Below are 20,678 nucleotides of genomic sequence, written 5' to 3'. Positions count from 1 at the left end.
GACGCTGCAGTTCCGCTGAAAAAAGCTTTTAAATATGGTACCCAAGGTTGCCTTGAAACAAGCAAAACAAACATAAACAAAACGATAGCTTGCTATTACAGGACTCCTCAACCCGACTTTTTAAGCCTCCTTTTCAATTCTTTCTGACCACTTACTGAAGACACCTCCCCAAAGGGAGCATGGGCTTTGTTGTAACTGACCAGCTGTGTAACCTTGAAAAAGTTAATCTACCTCTCTGAGCCTCAGTTCCTCACCTGTAGTGTGGGAAAGTAACAGTTACCTTGAAGGGCTACTGTAAGGTAAAGTATGAGAAAAGCCACCCCTGGCACTTACCAGGACCTTAGTAAGTATTAGGGGGCTTCCTTCCCTGAGGCCTGTTGCCACCAGAAGTGTCCCAGGCTGCAATCCTATTCTGGCTGATGTCCCCCTACCCCCACCTCTCCATCTCTATGTAGTAAATCTAGAAAGTGAATTCTGCTTGACAATGACAAACACAACAGCCCCTCCCATATGAACTGTGCTTTGAAATTTTCAATATGTTGCTGCCAATCTGAATTGCTTTGACTTAAACACCAGTCAATAAAGTAGGTGGCACCTATATTTGTTAGGTCTGATCAAATAATCGAATCAATATCCCCTCCCTGGGAAACTGACCTTTAGATCATTTCAAAACTGACATTCCCTTTCACTTAGACCACATTTCATTTGCTAAGACCAGTAACTTTCCCCTCCGGACTTGCCCAGGATCCGGACCTGCACAGAGAATTCCCTGCCAAAAAAGCCCACCTAGAGTCCTTTAAGATCTCTGACTCCCCATCCCTAGGTGCTGATGCCATCTGGGGGCTCAGCCCATTTGGTTTCCAGATGAACTAATAAATTTATAATTATTTACCACTTTTGGCCTTGTGCGAACCTCCTTCAGTGACCCTAACATTTGGTGCCAAGAGGGTTCCTTGGGGAATGGGAGCCATTTCCCCGGCTTCAGTCACCCCAAGTTTGCTCCTCAGAGAGAGGTAGGCAGTGGCAGCTCGTCCTGGGCTTACTTCCAAATTCTACTAGAGTGAAATGATCATTGGACGCAATTAAGGCCTCCTTCCTTATGGTTCCTCCCAAACCAGCCAATGAGGACACCAGATCAGGAACCTCTCCTTCCCATTGCTGACCCTCCACCCCATACTGGCTAATCTTCTCTCATCTCGAGTCTTCTGTCCACTTACTCTCACTGGCTTCGCAAAAGTCTCTCTTCTTGAAAGTCCTATCGCTAGACCAGAAGACTCCTTGGCCATACAGCCTCAGGTCCTTCGAAACTGGGGGCGCCCCATCTGGAGGGTCACCCCTCGTTTCTCCTGGTGATTTGTATAGTGGTAGGGATGTCTGCCCTAAATAGTCACCTTTGGACTTATGGTCTGTCACTCACCCTTCCTCTCTCATGGTCCACACTAATTCTCCTTATCATGGGGAACACTTCCTCCGCACCCCCTAAAATGGCCTCTCTTGGCTATCTCCTTAAAAATCTTGATCGCCTTAGACTCACGGAGGAGATCAGGCCCAAGCGCCTCATTTTCCTTTGTAACACAACTGCCTCATCGTCCTTTTGACAGAGAGCTCTGAAGAAAAAATATTCAGTGCCAAAAAATCCTTGAGGAGGGAAATGTTAGAGAGCCCCCCAGAGCAAGGACGATGGGCCAGGTACAGAAACTCACCAGGGCAGAAAGCTCTGGACAAAACTGGGACAAGAACCTCGCCCCCAGGTAACCTATCCTCCCCTTCCCTATCACTAGTCAGGCAGTTTGGACCCCTGACCTTTTCCTCCCTAAAAATAACATCTAGGCCTCAGTTGTATTTCTGCTCCAGGCCCAGAAAAGCAGCAAAACCAGACAAGTGACACTGTGGCTGCCTCAGGACCAGCTTTTACCTCCCTAGTCACTCAACAGGTTTCCTCAGCCTTGGGTGTCACATATAAACTCCACCCGGCATCCTAATCAAACACTGACTGTAATGAATGATCTGGCATGTGCTAGAGATTTTTTTTCCCTGCATTCCTTCTTAACAGGAGACAGAGTTCTACTCAAAACAGGGATGATCAACTGGACAGGAACCTGTATTTAGTCTCTCTCTCACCCAACGAGACATAGCCCCTAATAATTAGTCTTACCTGTCCCAGTAACCCATCATATCCAACACAAAAGGGCAGTGCAGATAATCGCTCTCCTCATAACCCACGGTATCTCAGCAGGTGCTGGAACTGGCATAGGGGGCTTAACCACTGCTCTATCATATTTTGAACTCCTGTCTCAGGACCTACAAGAAAGCCTGGATGACATTGCCAAAAGTTAGGTTCAAATTCAAGATCAGATAGATTCACTAGTGGCTGTCACCCTCCAAAATTGGAGAGGACTACATCTCCTAACCACACCTCTTTCTTGAAGAAGAATGTTGTTTTTATGTCAATTAGTCTGGCCTAGTCAGGGATGCCATCCAAAAATTAACAGAAAGGGCCACAAAGACTGGAGGTCAGTCAACTTCATGGGACTACTGGCTAAAAAATATAAATTGGTATACCTGGCTACTTCCCTTCATAGGACCATTGACATTCCTATTCCTCATCCATGTTTTTGACCCCTGTATTCTGTACTATTTTTCATCTTTCCTTTAGGACCCCCTTTGAGCCTTCACCAACCAGTCTCTCAGGGAAATCATGCTGCTGCAATCCCTCACTCCAACCAAAAGGCATCTATACAGTGTTCCAGCCAACTGCAAACAAAGTCCATCCCCTTTTGATCTCGATGTCCCCTCTCAGCGGAAAATAACTATGGAAGAAATGATATCTGCCCCTATTCCATAAAACAAAAAGGCTGGAATGTTAGGTCTGATAAAATAATCGAATTGATACTCTTCCCCTGGGAAACTGACCTTTAGATCATTTCGAAACCGACATTCCCTTTCGCTTAGACCACATTCTGTTTGCTAAAACCAGTAACTTTCCCCTCCGGACTTGCCCAGGATCTGGACCCACCCAGAGAATTCCACGCTGAAAAAGCCCATCTAGAGTCCTTTAAAATCTCTGACTCCCCGTCCCTGAATCAGGGATGTTATCTGGGGGCTCAGACCATCTCGTTTCCAGATGACCTAATAAATTTACAATTCTTTACCACCTTCGGCCTCATGCGTTCATCCTTCGGTGACCCTAAATATCAGAATCCCCATCTTCAATCTGGAATCTCTAGTGCTCTTCCTTCTACACTGCTAATGAATGCTTCCTTCCTGCTTAGAAATTTATACTTCTGCAGTGACCATTGGAAATTAACGCAGATGGGGGGTGTTGGGCACCCCAGCTGGGGGCTGTTATTTCCTGCCAAATCCATTCCTCTGGCTCACTCCTCCACCTTTGGACTTGCCCCTTGATTGAATAATTAGCCCTCTTTCTGGAGAAACCCAGGCTGGCAGTCACTAACAAAGCTGTGTCGACAATTTCTGATTTCTGCTGCCACTGCCAGTGCTGGCAGATCAGCTCGACAGTCAGCATTTCGGGGCCCAGTGGGTTTACAGTGGAAGCAACAAGCACTTTGGAAGCACAAAGAGCAACTAGTGCAAGACTGACCCCATGAGCCCAGTTTTGGGGGGAATTTTGGCCAAGGCGAAGGCACGTTGAGCCAGCATTGTCAGATGCTAGTTAAACAGAGTCACCTCCATACCCCCGACCTCCAACGCCAGTCCCCGTTTTCCCAACTTGTGGGCACCATGTAGTCACTCCAGGACACACTGCTCCCTGAAAGGGTTAAAGAGAATAAAACGGGGCAGAGGAAACTTATTGTGCTTAGCAGAGATCTTGCAAGAAGTTTGCAGCCTTGAGCACCGTATAGCTTAGATAACCAGAGGACACCTGGCAATGGGAGACTGAAGGACCGGACCCTTACGCCAACAGAAACTGCCTGCAGCCAGGAATCGCTGACAAAAGCCTTCCTTCGGTCGAGGCTGACTCCTTTTTTTTTTGGATTCAGCCCACCTGCACCCAGACGCCTGAAATAAAAGTTCTTTTGATACATGATGGCTTCATGTCATAGGTGCTCGACCCCGGCCCACTCCAAACCTTTCACTCCCCAAGGGAGATGGGCTGGGGTGGGGCCTTGGAGGAGAAACCAAGGACCCTGTGGCCATCCAACCCACAGCCATGTCTTAGCTGCAAAAGTCTGCCCCAAGGTCATTACACAGTGGTCAGTCTGGCCCTGGCGCCAGGAACCTTTCAATGCCATTATCCTCCTACCTGGGAATTGATGAGACTCTGAGCAGAGAAAGGGCAGTCTGCGAGGGTAAAGACACCAGGCCTGGTGGTGTGCCGCTGGCTGATCCTGGCTCATAAGAACCAACTGTTTGCATGTCCTCCCAACTCCACATTCAGCATTTGGTAGCTTGAAATCAACCGTAGTGGGAATATTTACACGCGGAAATTGGCAAGACTAGAAATCAGGGCTCTTTTCAGGAGAACCCATTATGAAATATTTAGCAGCACATCACCCCTCCCCCCCACCTCCGCCCCCCCAGTCTCAATAGCCAAGAGTTGTCCTGCTAGTCAGAGTGGGGACTAAAAAGTCAACGAGTGGCACACAGCCTGGTGGCAGGTTTTGCAAACTTCTGGGAACTTCTAACTCTGGAAATCTGAGACCCTCCAGATACGGAGGAACAGTTGAAGTAGAAACCTCCAGGCAGCCTCCATGTCCCTCTATCTTCGGAACAAAATTCTGCTGCCTCTTTGTTAGTGAAACAGAATAGATGCATCCCAAGAAATCATCTGGCCAACTCCCTGCCTTCAGGTGGCTGAAATTCTACCTCCTTCAAGCTCAGCCCACCGTCTGACTTTGAGGATCCCTAGTTCTAGTCTTCTTAAGAAGTTGGTTCAGTACCAGAGCGTCCTTGCACAGTCAGGGGCTTTTCTAATTCCTGCCTCCCTCTTGCTACAATGACTTCATACAACATGTATGGCTTTCATTTACATGGGGGAAACTTGGCAAGTAATTTCCTCTAGAATAGCCTTCCACAGAAAGTGCCCCTTGTCCCTTAATACTGGGCTGACTTTTTAAATCAGTAGCCAACAACCTATCATTCAAGAAAGCTTCCCTTATTTAGCAAAAATTAAAACCTATTTTATGTATGAGTACCTAGTCTTATAAATCCACCCACTTTCGGTATGGCTACACAGTTCACTGCCTTACAAGTGCATCAACAGGCTACTCAGACATCTGTCTGGTCCTCGAAGAATCCCTCCCCCATTCCCCTTTGAGGAGATAGACAGATAAAGCAATGATCCCCAGCAGCATGGGCAGGACAGCTGCCTGCATGTATTCAAATCAGATTGCCCTACACAGAAACTGACAAGACAGAAAAGACAGGTGCCACTTACTCTGGCGTCAAGGGATTTTGTCCACGAAGTCTTTGTTTCTAGAGCTTTCAGAGTCTCTGTTTGCAAGGTTCAAGGTCCTGATAGAGTAAGAAGTCCTTAGGTTCCTATGTAATGATGGAGATAGGATTCTGGGGTGCTCAGGTGTTCAGAATAAGAAAGGGAAAAAATTCTTCTTTTTGTAGAGTTGGGTGTCCATGAATGGCCACAATGCCCACCGGTGGCCAGTTCCTGGAGCTGAGTTCACTCAAAGGATTTTTTTTTTTTTGGCCACTTGACTGCACTTCTCCCTGGAGAGCTCTGTTTTAAGGGGATTGGGTAGGGTGGATTGGGGTGGAGTTGAGTTGGGCGAGGGAGGAGCAATGAGGTGTACCTAGAACTTGTGGAGCAATTGAGGCCTGAAAATGAAGGGATAGGCAGATGCAGGGCGTGGAGTTCTTGTGGTCAGTGAGGAGCCTTTTTTTTTTTTTTTTTTAAATAAAGACTGTAAGTGGGAGGATTTAAACTGAGTCCTTTGTTCCTCAAAATGACCTGGCTACTCGAGAGGCAGCAGCTTCTCTTTGGCGCCCCCTACGTTCTTAACTTCTGACTGCTCACTGTCCCTCTCTTCTCCCCAGTTTTGCCCCCTCCCCCACCCTCACCCTCAAAACCCCACAGAGTTGGTTTTACCTAGAGGAGCCTCCAGCCTGAAGTGAATACAGGTCTGTAGGATAGAGTTTGGCCACCTCTTCTGAGTCCGGGCACACAGGCCAACTTCAAATCCCAGCTCTCCGCTTGAGACACCGGCAGATCACTAGCCTTTCTAAGTCTTGGTTCTCCCACCATCAAATGAGAATATTGAATGCTGAGGCTCACAGGGGGATGCACGAGGTCTTCTTGTGTGAAAAATGCCAGGGGCACAAGGGAAAGTGTCTGATAAGTGATGCTTATCACGATTCTCTCCACAACTACCAATACCTGCTCTGTGCTTGAGTCTATCTCAGTTTCCATCTGCTTTTCTGTCCCTGTTAGCCTTTCTCACAGTCCGCCCCAAAGTGCTATGCAGAAATCATAAACCTGAACGTGCTTTGAAAATGCTCAGTTTTTCAAGGCTCAGTTTCCTCATCTGTAAAAATGAAGACTTTAGATGAGGTGTCCCGGTGTCCCCTTCCTGGGAACAACCCAGGAGACTGCTGGGTGGGGTCTCCCCTCTTTGACAGCCTGACCACAGAGAGATGGTGAAAGAGAGAGGTAGAAAGGTAACAGAGCCCTAACCGGTCTGGCTCAGTGGATAGAGCGTCGGCCTGCGGACTGAAGAGTCCCAGGTTCAATTCCAGTCAAGGGCATGTACCTTGGTTGTGGGCACATCCCCAGTAGGGAGTGTGCAGGAGGCAGCTGGTCGATGTTTCTGTCTCATTGATGTTTCTAACTCTCTATTCCCTCTCCCTTCCTCTCTGTGAAAAATCAATAAAATATTTTTTTAAAAAAGGTAACAGTTTGACAATGATGGCCATCGGCCTGGAACTTGCCACCTTTGTGCAGAGAGCAGGGTGTATGTGGAGGGGTGCATGTCAGTGACAGGCCTCTGAAATCAGACATTACTTTATTTACATCCTAGGCCAGTGATGGCGAACCTATGACACACGTGTCAGAGGTGACACACAAACTCATTTTTTTGGTTGATTTTTCTTTGTTAAATGGCATTTAAATATATAAAATAAATATCAAAAATATAAGTCTTTGTTTTACTATGGTTGCAAATACCAAAAAATTTCTATATGTGACACGGCACCAGAGTTAAGTTAGGGTTTTTCAAAATGCTGACATGCCGAGCTCAAAAGGTTCACCATCACTGTCCTAGACCTACCTTTTACTGACTGTGGGCATGTTCATTAAGCTCCTAAGTGTCTCAGTCCTCTTCTGTGAAGCAAAGTTAACATGGATCGACTGGAATGCTCAGACGCTGCTGGTGGAAGTATGAATTGGTACAACCACTTGGAAAGCTGTCTAGTGGTAGGTCAAGTGATACCTATGCCTTTACCTACCCAGACACTCTACTAATGTGCAAGAGGACGGCCCTGCTGGCTACAAAGATCCTTCCAATAACTTCCTGAGAGAAAGATTAGTGGAAGGAGCTGTTGGCTTGAGCCCAACCTTCCTGCCCCAGGGTGGCCCCAAGACCCTGCCCCCAGGAGCTGGGACAGGGTCTAATTAAAGGAAGCTGTGCACTCGTCCCTGCTCCTCTGGCAATTACTTCCTCTCACACACTCAAGGCTGGGGTTGACCTGAGCTCTCCTGCAAGAAACTTCTGGCCCTTTCATAACTTCTGAAGGTTCTTTGTTTGTTTTTCATGTGCTGCTATGTTCTAATCTGACTGCTGCTTCCTTTGTCCTAGCTGTTGTTTTGGTTGTTTCCTCCTGAAAGATTTCTGCTTTAGTTGATGTGACATTGAGAATCTGGAAGATCGGAGGGTAATAGTTTTGGGGTCAGGTTGCTCCATATAACTTTGTATACCTGTGAGCTGAGGACCATGAGTAGCCTGAAAGAAGCACCAACAATAACTTGCCCAACTTGGGAAGGACCAGGACAGAACAAGTCCCTGTAGACCTCAGGGAAAACGGTTCGGGTCCTGCCTTCACATTTGGTCACGATGTCATCCTCATCTTCAGCTGAAGGACAGCAGGCACCTGTCCTTCTGACGGCTGTGCTGTGCTGGTGGGAAAGAGCACCTGAGAGGTCATCTCAGCTCTGCCCGTCACTCCTCGGTGGCTCTTGCCAAGTCCTTGCTGAATCTTCCTTTCCTCGTCTATCACACAAGGTAGCAAGAGCATCCCTGCCGAACTCCTGGGGCTGCTGTGGAGACCCCTGTCAAAATGAGAGAATGGGCCAGAGAGCAGTTTGCAACTGTGTCGTGATGGCCACGCAGGAGGCCAGCATCTCCCAGAGTTCTCCTAAGGAACCCCAGTTCTGAGGGATGTTAATGGGTGTTATTTGGAAAAGAACTTTTTTCAATGTTAAGAATAGGTTTGGGACATTCTGGGTTAACAGAATATAAATCGGTTCTTCACTGCAGGACGTGTACTCTGAATCTCCGTGAGTGTTTTCCAAACAGCGTAGGGGAGAAGCATAATGTGGAAAACTGGGAGGTTCCACACAACACCCTCTACGAGCAATGGCAGATTAGAGAACACAACAGTCCTTCCATGGAGGACACAGGCATCATCTTGACAGTTATCACGTTAATGCTTAGATCATAAGAGACATCAAATACATAGGCTAGATTTGTTAGTTTAACCAGTGATAGCTAAAGAGGAGCCACAACCTGAAAGACACTGAGGCTCTTGATACCAAAAATGGCCCAGGAGAAAGCTTCAGGCAACGTGGGAAGAACCTGAGCGAGATTCCCGGAGTCACCTCATTGCCTGCCAGAGTCTACGGACTCCTGAGTCATATTCCTGTCAGGAATCATATGTGGTTGTGTTTATCCTCACGTGAAGTAACCCCCGTTTTAACTTTTTCTAAAGCTGAATTTCTGGATGAAATGGGCTCCCAAGACAGCCCCCCTTCTGGGAGACCCTCCTAACACCGTTCTTGTTCAAGGGGCTAGAAATCAGACCCTTGTACCTCTCCACCCAGGGATGCCTCATATAACCCATGGCAAAGGCCAATTTTCTAATAACATAAAATAACTAAGAACTTCTTAGCTTCTCTTTTTCAGACCAGAAGTTTCCAGTTCCTCTACCTCTTCTCTGACAGGGGTTCCGCTGACCCAGCTGGTTGAGTGCTGGCTGCTAAGCTCCCTCCAGTTGCGGCCCCAGGATGCCCAGATCCTTCTGGTAGAATGTCTGTCCTTTCTTTCTATCTTTTCTGCATCATTTCAAGCATATAGCACAGTCCTACATACCTAGCAGCTGTTCATAAACACGTGGTGAATTTCATTGACTTGTCCACTTAGCCACTTCACCAAAAATGGCACCAAACATGGTCAGAGCTCTTCCCACAAATGTAGGGTGAGCACCGGCTCTGTGCCCAGCACCGTGCTAAGTCCCCTGCACACATCCGCACAGAAGCAGGCACTGGGCTCTGCCCTGTGAAGCTTATGCCATATGTTACTCTGCCCACATCATGCTTGCTTAGCCCTTTTGCACATTTACCCAGTTGGCTCCATAGCACCCCTGTGATGTGGTTATTATTTCCAGTTTACAGGTGAGACCGCTGAGGCCCAGGTAGACGATATGATTAACCCAAGGTCATGTAGCTGTAGGTACTACAACTGAAACTCGAACTCCAGTTTCCTTGGGTTGTGAAAACTTGTGCTACAACCTGCCTCATTGAAATAGCCTCTTGAGCTCTGCAGAACAATTAAGTTACCCTCTAGTCCAGTGGTCGGCAAACTGCGGCCCCTCGAGTGTGGCTCTTCCACAAAATACCACGTGCGGGCGCGCACGTGTGATTGAAACTTCGTGGCCACACTGAAGGGGCCAAAGAGCCGCATGTGGCTCGCAAGCCACGGTTTGCCGACCACGGCTCTAGTCACCATTCTTCCTGCACAGGGCAATTCCATCTTGTTTCATTATCCTGCTTCTCCGTGGGTTAAAGCAATAATTATTTGAGAATCATCACCCCTGCCTGGCCGGCGTGGCTCAGTGGTTGAGCATCAACCTATGAACCAGGAAGTCACGGTTTGGTTCCCGGTTAGGGCACATGTCTGGGTTGCAGGCTTGATCCCTAGTGTGGGGCATGCAGGAGGCAGCCGATCAATGATTCCCTGTCATCATTGATGTTTCTCTCTCTCCCCTCTCCTTTTCTCTCTGAAATCAATACAAATATATTTTTTTTAAAAAAAGAATTATCACCCCTTCCTCAAAAATGAGCAATGCCAAGCAAATGCAGAACCCCTAAGAACCCTTTAGGAACTGTTCAACATCAGCAGCATTCTTAAGGATTACTCAACTGAGTGTGCGATATTGATCATTGAAAACAAGAACTGCACCAAACTTGATATCTTTCTGAAAACTTGCAAAACCTGAGACAGTAGCCTGTTCAGAAAAGGAAGTTGTGTTGTTTCCCACCTTTCTAACTCTGAACAGATGGTACCGCCAGTTCATCAGTGGCGAGACCTAAGCTGTCACTGGACGCCTAAAGGACTTTGCTAAATTAGCAGGTACCGCTTGTCTTCTTTTTATTTTCATTTGGGGGAGGATTTACTAAAGGCAAAAGAAGCTGTTTATTTAGAAGAGACTTCCAGGTAGACTGTCAGGTTTCTAGGAAAGAGGAAATGGAGCGAGGGGTCTAGGCGGGTGGAAGCAATACCTCCCAGGAGTGCCCTTGAATGAGGGAGACAGAGGGGAGGGAGATCCACCCCAGCGTAGTAAGTAGCATGGGGCCAAAGTGGGAGAGTGTGTTGTAAAATATGTCCATTATCTTCTTGCTTTCTCCCATTTCCCTGTCTTTCTCCCACTCACACCAAGATACGTTTGTCCCTCCCACTCATCCTAACTCAGCCTTTTACGCCTGTCCGGTCACTATACCCATAACTGTGCCCATGTTGCCTTCCCTGAGGCTTTCATAAATTCTCAACTAATTGAGAAGCTGACTGACCACTCCACGAGGGTTACACTTAGTAGTTTTGTGTTTATTGATACTGACTTGTAAGGAAACTTGTTTCAAGTTTTCATTGAAAATCCGCTCTGAGTCAGACTATTAGATGAATCAGTGGACTGATCTGGTGTCTTTTTGTCTGAATCTACGAGGTTGACTGCTTTGCCTGGACCTGTGTTAGAGGTGGGTAGGGATAGAAATCTTTTCTAATCTAGGAAACCTTGGATTGGCTGGAGATGGCAATTAAGTGTTATTTGATGAGCGTTTGGGGGGAGGAAGGTGGGAATAGGGTGTCTTTAGCATATGGAAGCAATAGGAGTTGGAACACATTTGCAGCTCTTGTCAGAGGTGGTGATGATAACATTGAACCATGCAGGCTGAGTTACTTCTGCTGGGGAAAGAAAGCACTGTATGACTCAATAAGAGAAAAACAGATATAGCCAGTACAATAAAAAGGGTAGAGGGCACAAACAGATAATTCATAGAAAAGGAAATACCCGTGACTAATAATTACAGTTTAAAAAGAAATTAAATAAATGTTAGTTACAACAATAATGACATCCCTTTGGCCATATAATTGGCAAAATAATTATGTTCTTTTTAAACCTTCTCTGTGTTGATGGATGCTTGCTGAGAAGGGTATCATCACCTACTAGTGCCAAGAGTAAATATATTGTTACACACTTTCTGGGAGCAATTTGGCAAAATGCATCAAGAGCCTTAGCAATATGACTGCAAGGAGAAATGGTGCTTTGGGAAATCTACGTTAAGGAAATAACAAAAAATGCAGGCAAATATGTTTATTGCAGCATTTTTTATAAAAGTGCACATTGGAATCAATTATTCATCAATAAGACAATGATTAATCACAAATATCTATACAATATGTTGGAATCATTACAAATTATATTTTCTAATAACTTTTAACCACATGGAACTAGATGCAGGATATAAAATTTAAATTATCAGAATATAAAATAATTCACAAGGGTGATATCAATGACAACACACATGATACCTAGAAAAGAGACAGTGGTTCTCTCTCCATGGCACAGGCGGGGGTGGAAGGACCAGGGGCCAGGAAGCTGAACCCTCTGATCATGCTGAACACCCCCAGCCACAGCCAGCACCTTGCTCCCTCTCCTCCCCAAGAGCCATTTCTGCAGGGTGGATGCCCCTGGCTCCTTCGCTCATCTTCACTGGGTAGGGTTTCCTCTTGACTACGTTTCAGTTGGGCAATGTTCGCATTAAATGTCTTGCCTGGGACCTAGCACAGTGCTCTGGATACAGTCCTGGACCACTTTGAAAACACCATCACCTGCTAATCTGTAATTCTAGGTGACCATAAGGTTAGCTTGTGATGAGGTTTTTGAAAAAACTCCCTGCATGTAAACTTGGATCACATTAAGAGAAGTGCTGTATGCAAATCATGGAAAGTGACCATTTACACAGCATCCTAAATTGGTCAAAAGTCAGTCCCCAGTCTGGGTGGTTGTACATCAGCTCCAGCCAAGATCAAAAAGGAGAAGCAAGCCACTAACATTTCTAAGCAAAAATCAAATGCTTCATCTAGCATAGCCTCCACCTCAGGTTTCTTAGGTCTCCGCTGTGGTTTCAAGTTCTGATGAGTACTAGTAAGCCCTTTGTCAAGTAATTTGCCTAGGGTTTCAACCCAATTACCTTAGGTATTTTCTAAGTCTTCCAGTGGTCACTGCTTCTAAGCACTAGCCTTCAGTTACAATTTAATTGTAAGTAAATATAGAAAAATTTCAAATTTTACAACTTTAAAAATGATCATCCACTTTCCTGCCACCACTATTTTTACTTTTTGTTCATTGCCTTTTATATGTACATATAGTTCCATGTTGTGATCTCAATTTAGGCACCGTCTTTTCTCTCCATTTTTCATGAACATTTGTCTGTGTTTCTACCTGGTCTCCAGAACTGCTTACAATGACTGCATAATAAATACTCTATTGTGTAAATGGACTACAGTTTGTTCAGAATATCCTTCATGTGTCCAACATTTAGACGGTTTCCATTTCTTTGTCTCTTTCTATAATGAAAATGATGCCACAATGGACACCTTTGTGCACAATTGTGTTTTCCCCTTAAGGGTAAATTCCTAGGAGATGAGCTACTAGGAATTTCTTTCAATCAAAGAAAGCTTGATGATTCTTGTTATATATAAGATTTCTAAAACTTATCAAATAATGACTCGGTGCTCCAGGTTCCTGGGAGCAACCTCACCAGCATTGAGTGTCATCATTAAAATGTGTGTGTGTTTTTTTTGTGATCATTAAAATGGCATTCTAAACCTAAATATATTTTCTAAAGAAGTGCCTCCAAATACTAAATGATTATACTCAATTCAGCTTTGCAAAATTCATTAAAATTTAAACCTATGACTACAAGACGATGCTTGTCAACATGGAGAGGTATTTGCTAAATATTCCACACTGAAAAGGGAGGCTGCCTATATATTGTTAGGATGAACTACCCTTAATCTCTTCTGCTCAGACAAGTTTCTGAAATAGACAGTGTTATAAGCCTTTTCCCATAGCTTGGGGCAGACGGCTGGCGTCTGCAAGATAAGAACTCCTCTCCACCTGACTGACCTGTGCACTCTCCTCCCTTGCCTCCCTGGACCGATTCCTGCCCTTCCCTCCCCTCCATTCCTTCTGCTTGACCATCTGGCGCACCCACACCCTGACCCTATGTTGCATACTTCTACCCTACATAAGAGAACCTAACCATCCCCTTGGGGCTGACATCCACACACAATGGTTTATTGTGAGAAAATGCAATAATACTCTCACAACGTCCCTTACTTGGCTCCTGCCCCTGCAGAACTAATTTTGGTGCCCAAACCACGGGCCTGTGGGAACCCCCACACCTGACTGCAGGCTTCTCTGGACCACACGGTCCACTCAAATTTCTGACAAGCATCACTTCCCTTGACCCTCTGATTTGCCAGCTTTTGCCTCACCAAAGTCCTCGCATGCGAGGCAGGAGGGTCCACTCTGCCAGGGCCAGATCCCTGCGCCCTAACATAGCAATCTTCCACTTCTCTCTGGTTGGGACACCTTCCCTTCAGACTTCTCACCTCCGGGATAAACTTCTTAGTCACCTATCCCCTTCTCCACCACACCAACCCATTATGGGGAACCAGCACCCCTTTGGGTTGCCTCTTATGGGATCTTAACCTCAAAGCCAGTATCAGCCCCAAAGGGCTCATTTTCTACTGCAACACGGCTTGGCCCCAACATGATAATGAGGTCTCTTCGTCTGGCTCCTGTGGGCACGGACCTAACATATATATTTCTTTGGACCTGGCTGGACAGGAATGTGGGGAGGAGGCTCCTCTCCTTCTGCCTCCAGGAATCGTGAGGAAAGAGACAATGGTCATGGGAGGAAGCCATCACACCTGTGGTTCCCTATCTCTCCCATCCAGGCTTTGACCGGAGTTGCTGTGTGCGGAGGACTCTGATAAATTGGGGGGAACCCTGTGTCTCCCTGCAACTCACCTCTTTGCCCACATGGGATAGCAGTTAAGTAGGAGGTCAGGCGGCAAAAAAAATCTAGTCTGCCCTCTTGAGAGTTCCTGGTTTGTATGGGGCCTGGATGCCTGTCCATTCTGAAGAGGCACAGGTCCTGAGCCAGGACCCTGATGGGATGTGGCATTGACAGAGGGGTCTCAGTTCCAGCCAGAGCTAAGGGAACACTTTCACCTGGAGGAGGTCACAGTGTCCAAGGAAGACCAAGAATCCATGGATCATGATGCCATTAGCTATAAACCATTGCAGCACATGCCAGCTAAAGCAGTATCATCTCATTTTTGGGGGGTAAAGTGTATACCCATGTGTACACATCGCAGGGAGAAATGTTAATATCAGTGCTAAACTCAGCATGATGAGATTTGGGGTGCTTTTCAACTTTCATTTTTTGCTTTCCTTTATTGTTGATGTTTGTTTCTTTACTATTGTTGTCTTATTTTTCTGAAATGTAAAAAGCCATTTTTAAAAGCCTAATTCAAACCTCCTATTTCAGATTTAAGTATTCATTTTCACCAAAACTGTGTAGACAGATGAAAAGCGCATCTAACTACATGAAGCCAGTTTTCATATTTCTGACCACATGTGACTAGTAATTCTGGACTCTTGACTCTATAGAATCTGCTTGTGTGCTCCCCTATGCGTTGCACTCTAGCGCCCCCTAAAGGTTCCCCAATGGTAGCTCACCGATCATGTTGATTTTATGGAAGTGACATGTGATTTAAAGGCACGGTCATCAAGTTGAACAAAACTTCAGAAACATTTTAAAAATTGTCTTGTTTTTACATCAGTCTGGGAGAGAAGGAAAGGAAATACAAAGAATGAATGCTGAATAGAGGCTACTACACCTTTGCTGTCTGGAGCGGGCAGCGCTACTCCTTTGACATTAAAGCAGAGAGGGACGCTCTCTGTGGTTATAAATGCATAACACATAGAAGGGTGTGGGTTTTTTCTCAGCTGCTGTGGATTATGCCATTAGGAATAAGACTGCTGATAAGACCAGATCAATCGGCCATTCCTCCGTGTTCCAGCTGGAAAACCTGCCTGTGTCACTGATGTACTGGGTCAGAGCCATGCAAACAGGTCCACAGAGCCCCATTTTCCTAATTTCATCTGCAATGGCTTCTCGTTGCCTTTCTTTCACTTCTGCTTCTTTCCCATGTTACAGCTGTTCTGAGTTTCACATGCGGCCTCATGTGCACTGTCTCATCTGGTCCTTACCACAACCTCAAGCAGTATCATGATCCTTATTTTGGAGATGAGCTAATGAGGCTCAGAGGTGAGGGCTTGTCCTAGGCCTGCAGCTGGTGAGAGGAAGGGCCAGGACCGGCTGCTGTACCTCCCGCCCACACAGAACCCGGGCAGGGCAGCTCTTTGGGGGCTCAGTGCTCTGTTAGGGAGCAAAGACAAGTCCTGGCCATTGGCTCCAGTTGTTGCTTTTCTAGGACTTGCCTGGAGAAACACCCACGGTCTTAAACAGGCGTCCTCAAACAACGGCCCGCAGGCCACATGCGGCCCGCCGAAAACATTTATCCGGCCCACCGGGTGTTTTTGCCGCCGCTGCCTGTCCTGCTTAGCAGCCGACTCGTCCCGGGCCTGCAGTGCGCATGTATGGAATGTCTGAGGGACAGTGAACTGGCCCCCTGTTTAAAAAGTTTGAGGACCTCTGGTCTTAAACATTCATGTCCTTCCCCATCCTCCGAACGGAGAGGATTGAGTTGGCAGAATGTCCTCCGAGGCAGTAGTGCAGGGATTGACTGTCTTTCCTAGGACCCCCTCCTCGTCTGGTTTTCCTCTTTCTCCCGTGAAGTCTGTAATTATAAGAAAAGCAGGCACTGACCCTGGGGATCCTGATCTTAAAAATATCAAATCTGATAAGGAATCCATCCCATTGGCCTACATGACAGGCTTGTCTCAGTATAATGAGGAGCAGAAAGGGGGTAAATTAACTTAGGTTAATACTGCTTATAGCTGTAATTGTTATAATAGTAATAAATCTAATAGCTCCATCATCAAAAGTTAAACTTAAAAATCACTGCATTTGACTCTAGTGATGATAAAATTGGTCATAGATACTGAAGATCTAGTCTGAACTTAAAAAGATATGTATATTTTTTAAAATAGATTTTTATTGATTTCAGAAAGGAAGGGAGAGGGAGAGAAAGACACATCAATGATGAGAGTCATTGATTGGCTGCCTCCTGCACACCCCCTGCTGGGAATTGAGCCCAAAACCTGGGCATGTGCCTGGACTGGGAATCTAACTATGACCTCCTGATTCATAGGTCAATGCTCAACCACTGAGCAAACACCGGCTAGGCAAAAAAAATTCTTTTTAATCCTCACTCTAGGACAGCCATGGGCAAACTACGGCCCGCGGGCCAGATCTGGCCCGTTTGAAATGAATAAAACTAAAAAAAAAAAGACCGTACCCTTTTATGTAATGATGTTTACTTTGAATTTATATTAGTTCACACAAACACTCCATCCATGCTTTTGTTCCGGCCCTCCAGTCCAGTTTAAGAACCCATTGTGGCCCTCGAGTCAAAAAGTTTGCCCACCCCTGCTCTAGGACATACTTTCATTGATTTTTAGAGAGAGAGGAAGGGAGAGTGAAACATCCATGTGAGAGAGAAACATCAATTGGTTTCCTCCTGTATGCACCTCAACAGGAGGAAACCTGGGTATGTGCCCTGTCTGGGAATCAAACCCATAACCTGAATGAGACGACATTCCAACCAACTGAGCCACACCAGCCAGGGCTAGCCTGAACTTTTGTATTCACTTGTTAGAGAGTTTGGGGTAAATAACTAAATTTCTTCGAAGTTCAATTTCCCCATTAGCTATGGTGACCAGCACATTATCATGAGGCCAGGGAGAGAGGTCATTTTTTATAATAACAATAATCACTATTATTATTAAAAGCATTTAGTTTTTAAATAGGTAAGATGATTTTGAAAGTCATATATAAACCGTAAAACATAAAATGCAAACTATCTTAAAAGTTACAGTCATAGGAATAACGATGATATTATTGTTATTGTCATTGTTTTCCAGCCTGTGTTTTCCCGTTTTGTACTTCTTTCTAATGCTTTCAGAAATCAACATCCCCAGGCTTCACCGCCACCCACAGCCTTTCTGTCTCCTTTCTCATTGCGGTCATGCTGACTTTCCAATCTCCCATCTGGCATTGCTGACTCCTCCCTCATAGCAGCTCTGATGGACACACTGAAGTACCTCTGCACACACAGGCTGTTTATCACATGTGGTTTTGTTGGGTAAGTAACAAACCAACTGGGATTCAGAAACAGTAGTCGTACCTAATTGTGGGGTTGTTTCTGCTTCTACCGCAGGGACCAGAGACATGGCAACCACAATAGTCTGGCCTGAGAAGAAGGGAGAGACCACCTTCTACGAGTATGGGCTCTCCACACCATGTGTCAAAGCCGACGTCCAAGTGCTGGGGACCCAGCTGCTGCCCCCACTCTACGCCCTGGTGTTCGGGGTTGGGCTGCTGGGCAACGTGATGGTGGTGGTGATCCTCACAAAGTACAGGCGCCTCTGCATTCTGACCAACATCTACCTGCTCAACCTGGCCATCTGTGACTTGCTCTTCCTCTTCACGCTGCCCTTCTGGATCCACTATCTGAAGTGGAAGGAGTGGGTTTTTGGCCACTGTATGTGCAAGTTGCTCTCGGGGCTTTATTGCATCGGCTTGTACGGGGAGATCTTTTTCATCATCCTGCTGACCTTAGACCGGTATCTGGCCATCGTCCATGCCGTGTTTGCCCTGCGGACCCGGACCGTCACTATTGGCATCATAAGCAGTGTCATCACGTGGGCCCTGGCGGGGCTGGTGGCCCTCCCTGAATTTATCTTCTATAAGGCCCAGGAGCAGTCCGGAATGCTGTTCTGTAGTTCCCTGTACCCCGAGGACGAGGAGGACGCCTGGAAGCATTTTTATGCCTTGAGGATGAACCTCTTGAGCCTGGCTCTGCCCCTGCTCATTATGGTGGTCTGCTACTCCGGAATCATCAAGACGCTGATGAGATGCCCCAGCAGGAAAAAGCACAAGGCCATCCGGCTCATTTTCATCATCATGGTGGTCTTTTTCATTTTCTGGGCCCCCTACAACCTGGTGGTCCTTCTCTCCGCTTTTCAAAAGATCTTCTTTGACATCAGCTGCATGCAGAGCAAACAGCTGGACGTGGCCTTGCAGGTGACGGAGGTGATCTCCTACACGCACTGCTGCGTCAACCCCATCATCTACGCCTTCGTCGGGGAGAGGTTCCGGAAGCACCTGCGCCACTTCTTCCACAGGCAGGTGGTGGTGCGCCTGGGCAAATGCCACCTCTTCCTTCCCGGTGAGAAACTGGAAAGAACCAGCTCTGTGTCCCCGTCAACAGGGGAGCAGGAACTCTCTGCTGTATTTTAGGTTGGATACAGGAAACTGCCTCAAGAAGATGCGCTGGGCACGCGAAGCAAATGCATTGGAGCCAATGACATCCGTGCTTTGAACTTCCGGTGCAACACTGAAAAAGCTCTTGAAGACATTAAAAATATAGACACAATGGTTGCGGTATATCCATGCACCACGCAGTCATTACCAGAGGCCAATGGCTGGCCAATTTACTTACTGTCAACCCTGAAAAGCAGAGCTTTGCTTGTGAAGAGTTAACGTACATTTTAACGCACGTGTTAGAGAGTTAGGATATGCAGCTACAAACAGGCAAAGCTTTGTATACTGTAAATCTTCACTTCAGCCAGCTATTGACATGAATGAAACCTATTTCACAAAATACAATAAATCCATTATGTTACTTCTTAAGGTGCCTAGCTCTTTCCTTGCTTGATAAAAAGGCTCTTTTTGTTTTTTTTACAGTTTATGGCTATGTACTCTCAAGTAACATAATGGTATGCCACACCTGCTCTGATTATTCTTAATATTGAATTGATTTTCTATTCACACCAAATGACCACATTTCCCATGAGTGACTCAACAGAAGAGCAATTTGGCATTTTCAGTATAGAGGATAAAGGGCCTGCTCATAGACACTTTTTAGCCCTCAATGTACAGACACTGTACTCCTAAATGCCTGTCTCATTGCTCATTCAACCCCTGTGTGTGAGGTAATATAGACAGGATGCACTACCATAGCTTTCAGCTAAGGGAAGGATGCAAAATATATAACACAATCCTTGCCTCCAGGAAACCTTTCATTGAGTAGGGGTGTAAGACAGAAACAAATAACTCCAGTGCAAAGAGGAACAAACTCAATACTATGCCTGGTCCAGGAAGGGGGAGTCTGAGAGAGGAAGACTTCATGGAAGAAGTGGCTTTTGAGCAGGTTTATGAAGGAGGAACAGGATTGGAAAGGGAGACGATTTAGGGGGCACCTTAAGCCAACGAAATGCCCAATACAAAGATGAAAGGGGAGAGCACGAACATGTGTGGATGGAAGGGTGGGCCTGGTGGGCCGGGAAGGGTCATGAATTTCAGGCAAAGCATCTTGGGCTTTGTTGGGAAGGCAAGGGGAGCTAGTAAAAGGTTCTGAGAAAATTATCAACCTGGTGCCTTAGGAAGATAAAGAAGGTCATACACAGAGGATGGAGAGGAGGCCCCAGAACCATGCAGGAGATAAGTTAGGGGACAAGTGCAAGTGTGGAGGCAACGAAAGACCAACAGCTGGGAAGAGAGGTGGCAGGAGCACCCAGAGAAGAACTTGGCCAAGAGACAGCATGATGTCAGAGCACCAGGAGTGATATATGGTTGATTGAAGAAAATCAAAGGCCAAGATCATATGTAAGAGAGAGACTTTCATTGAGAAGTAGTGTCTGCCCTTAGGTAATTACAGTGCCAGATAGAGGTGCTTGTTTATATGCTCCCCTGGTCCCTGAAGGCTTTTAGGAGCTTTGTGACCCACACAAACTGCCCACAATCAAATCATGACTACAGGGTGCTCCACTGTGCTCCCCAGCCCAGCACATCTGCACCATCCAGTGTGCTCACTACCAGCACGTGCAGCTATGAGCACTTGAAATATGGCTATTGTGACTGAGGAACTGAAATTTTAATTTTCATTCATTTTTAATTGAATTTTAAGTGAGAGGAAGGAGGGAGGGAGGGAGAGAAAGAGAGAGAGAGAAAC

The 20,678-nt window shown here is 46.2% G+C and overlaps 1 protein-coding gene across 1 annotated transcript; it reads left to right on the top strand.

Moving 5' to 3' along the window:
• The first annotated feature begins 17,893 nt into the window (after positions 1-17,893).
• On the top strand, positions 17,894-18,964 carry LOC102435356 (C-C chemokine receptor type 3). The gene has a single exon (XM_023760901.1). The coding sequence runs from the start codon at positions 17,894-17,896 to the stop codon at positions 18,962-18,964; it is 1,071 nt and encodes a 356-aa protein (XP_023616669.1).
• The last annotated feature ends 1,714 nt before the right edge of the window (positions 18,965-20,678 follow it).

Source organism: Myotis lucifugus, unplaced genomic scaffold, assembly GCF_000147115.1.
Source record: "Myotis lucifugus unplaced genomic scaffold, Myoluc2.0 scaffold_195, whole genome shotgun sequence".
Taxonomy (NCBI): domain Eukaryota; kingdom Metazoa; phylum Chordata; class Mammalia; order Chiroptera; family Vespertilionidae; genus Myotis; species Myotis lucifugus.
This window is presented reverse-complemented; position numbering and strand designations above follow the sequence as displayed.

Coding starts and splice junctions, on each gene's coding strand:
- LOC102435356 (XM_023760901.1), top strand. CDS start 17,894: ATGGCAACCACAATAGTCTGGCCTGAGAAGAAGGGAGAGACCACCTTC.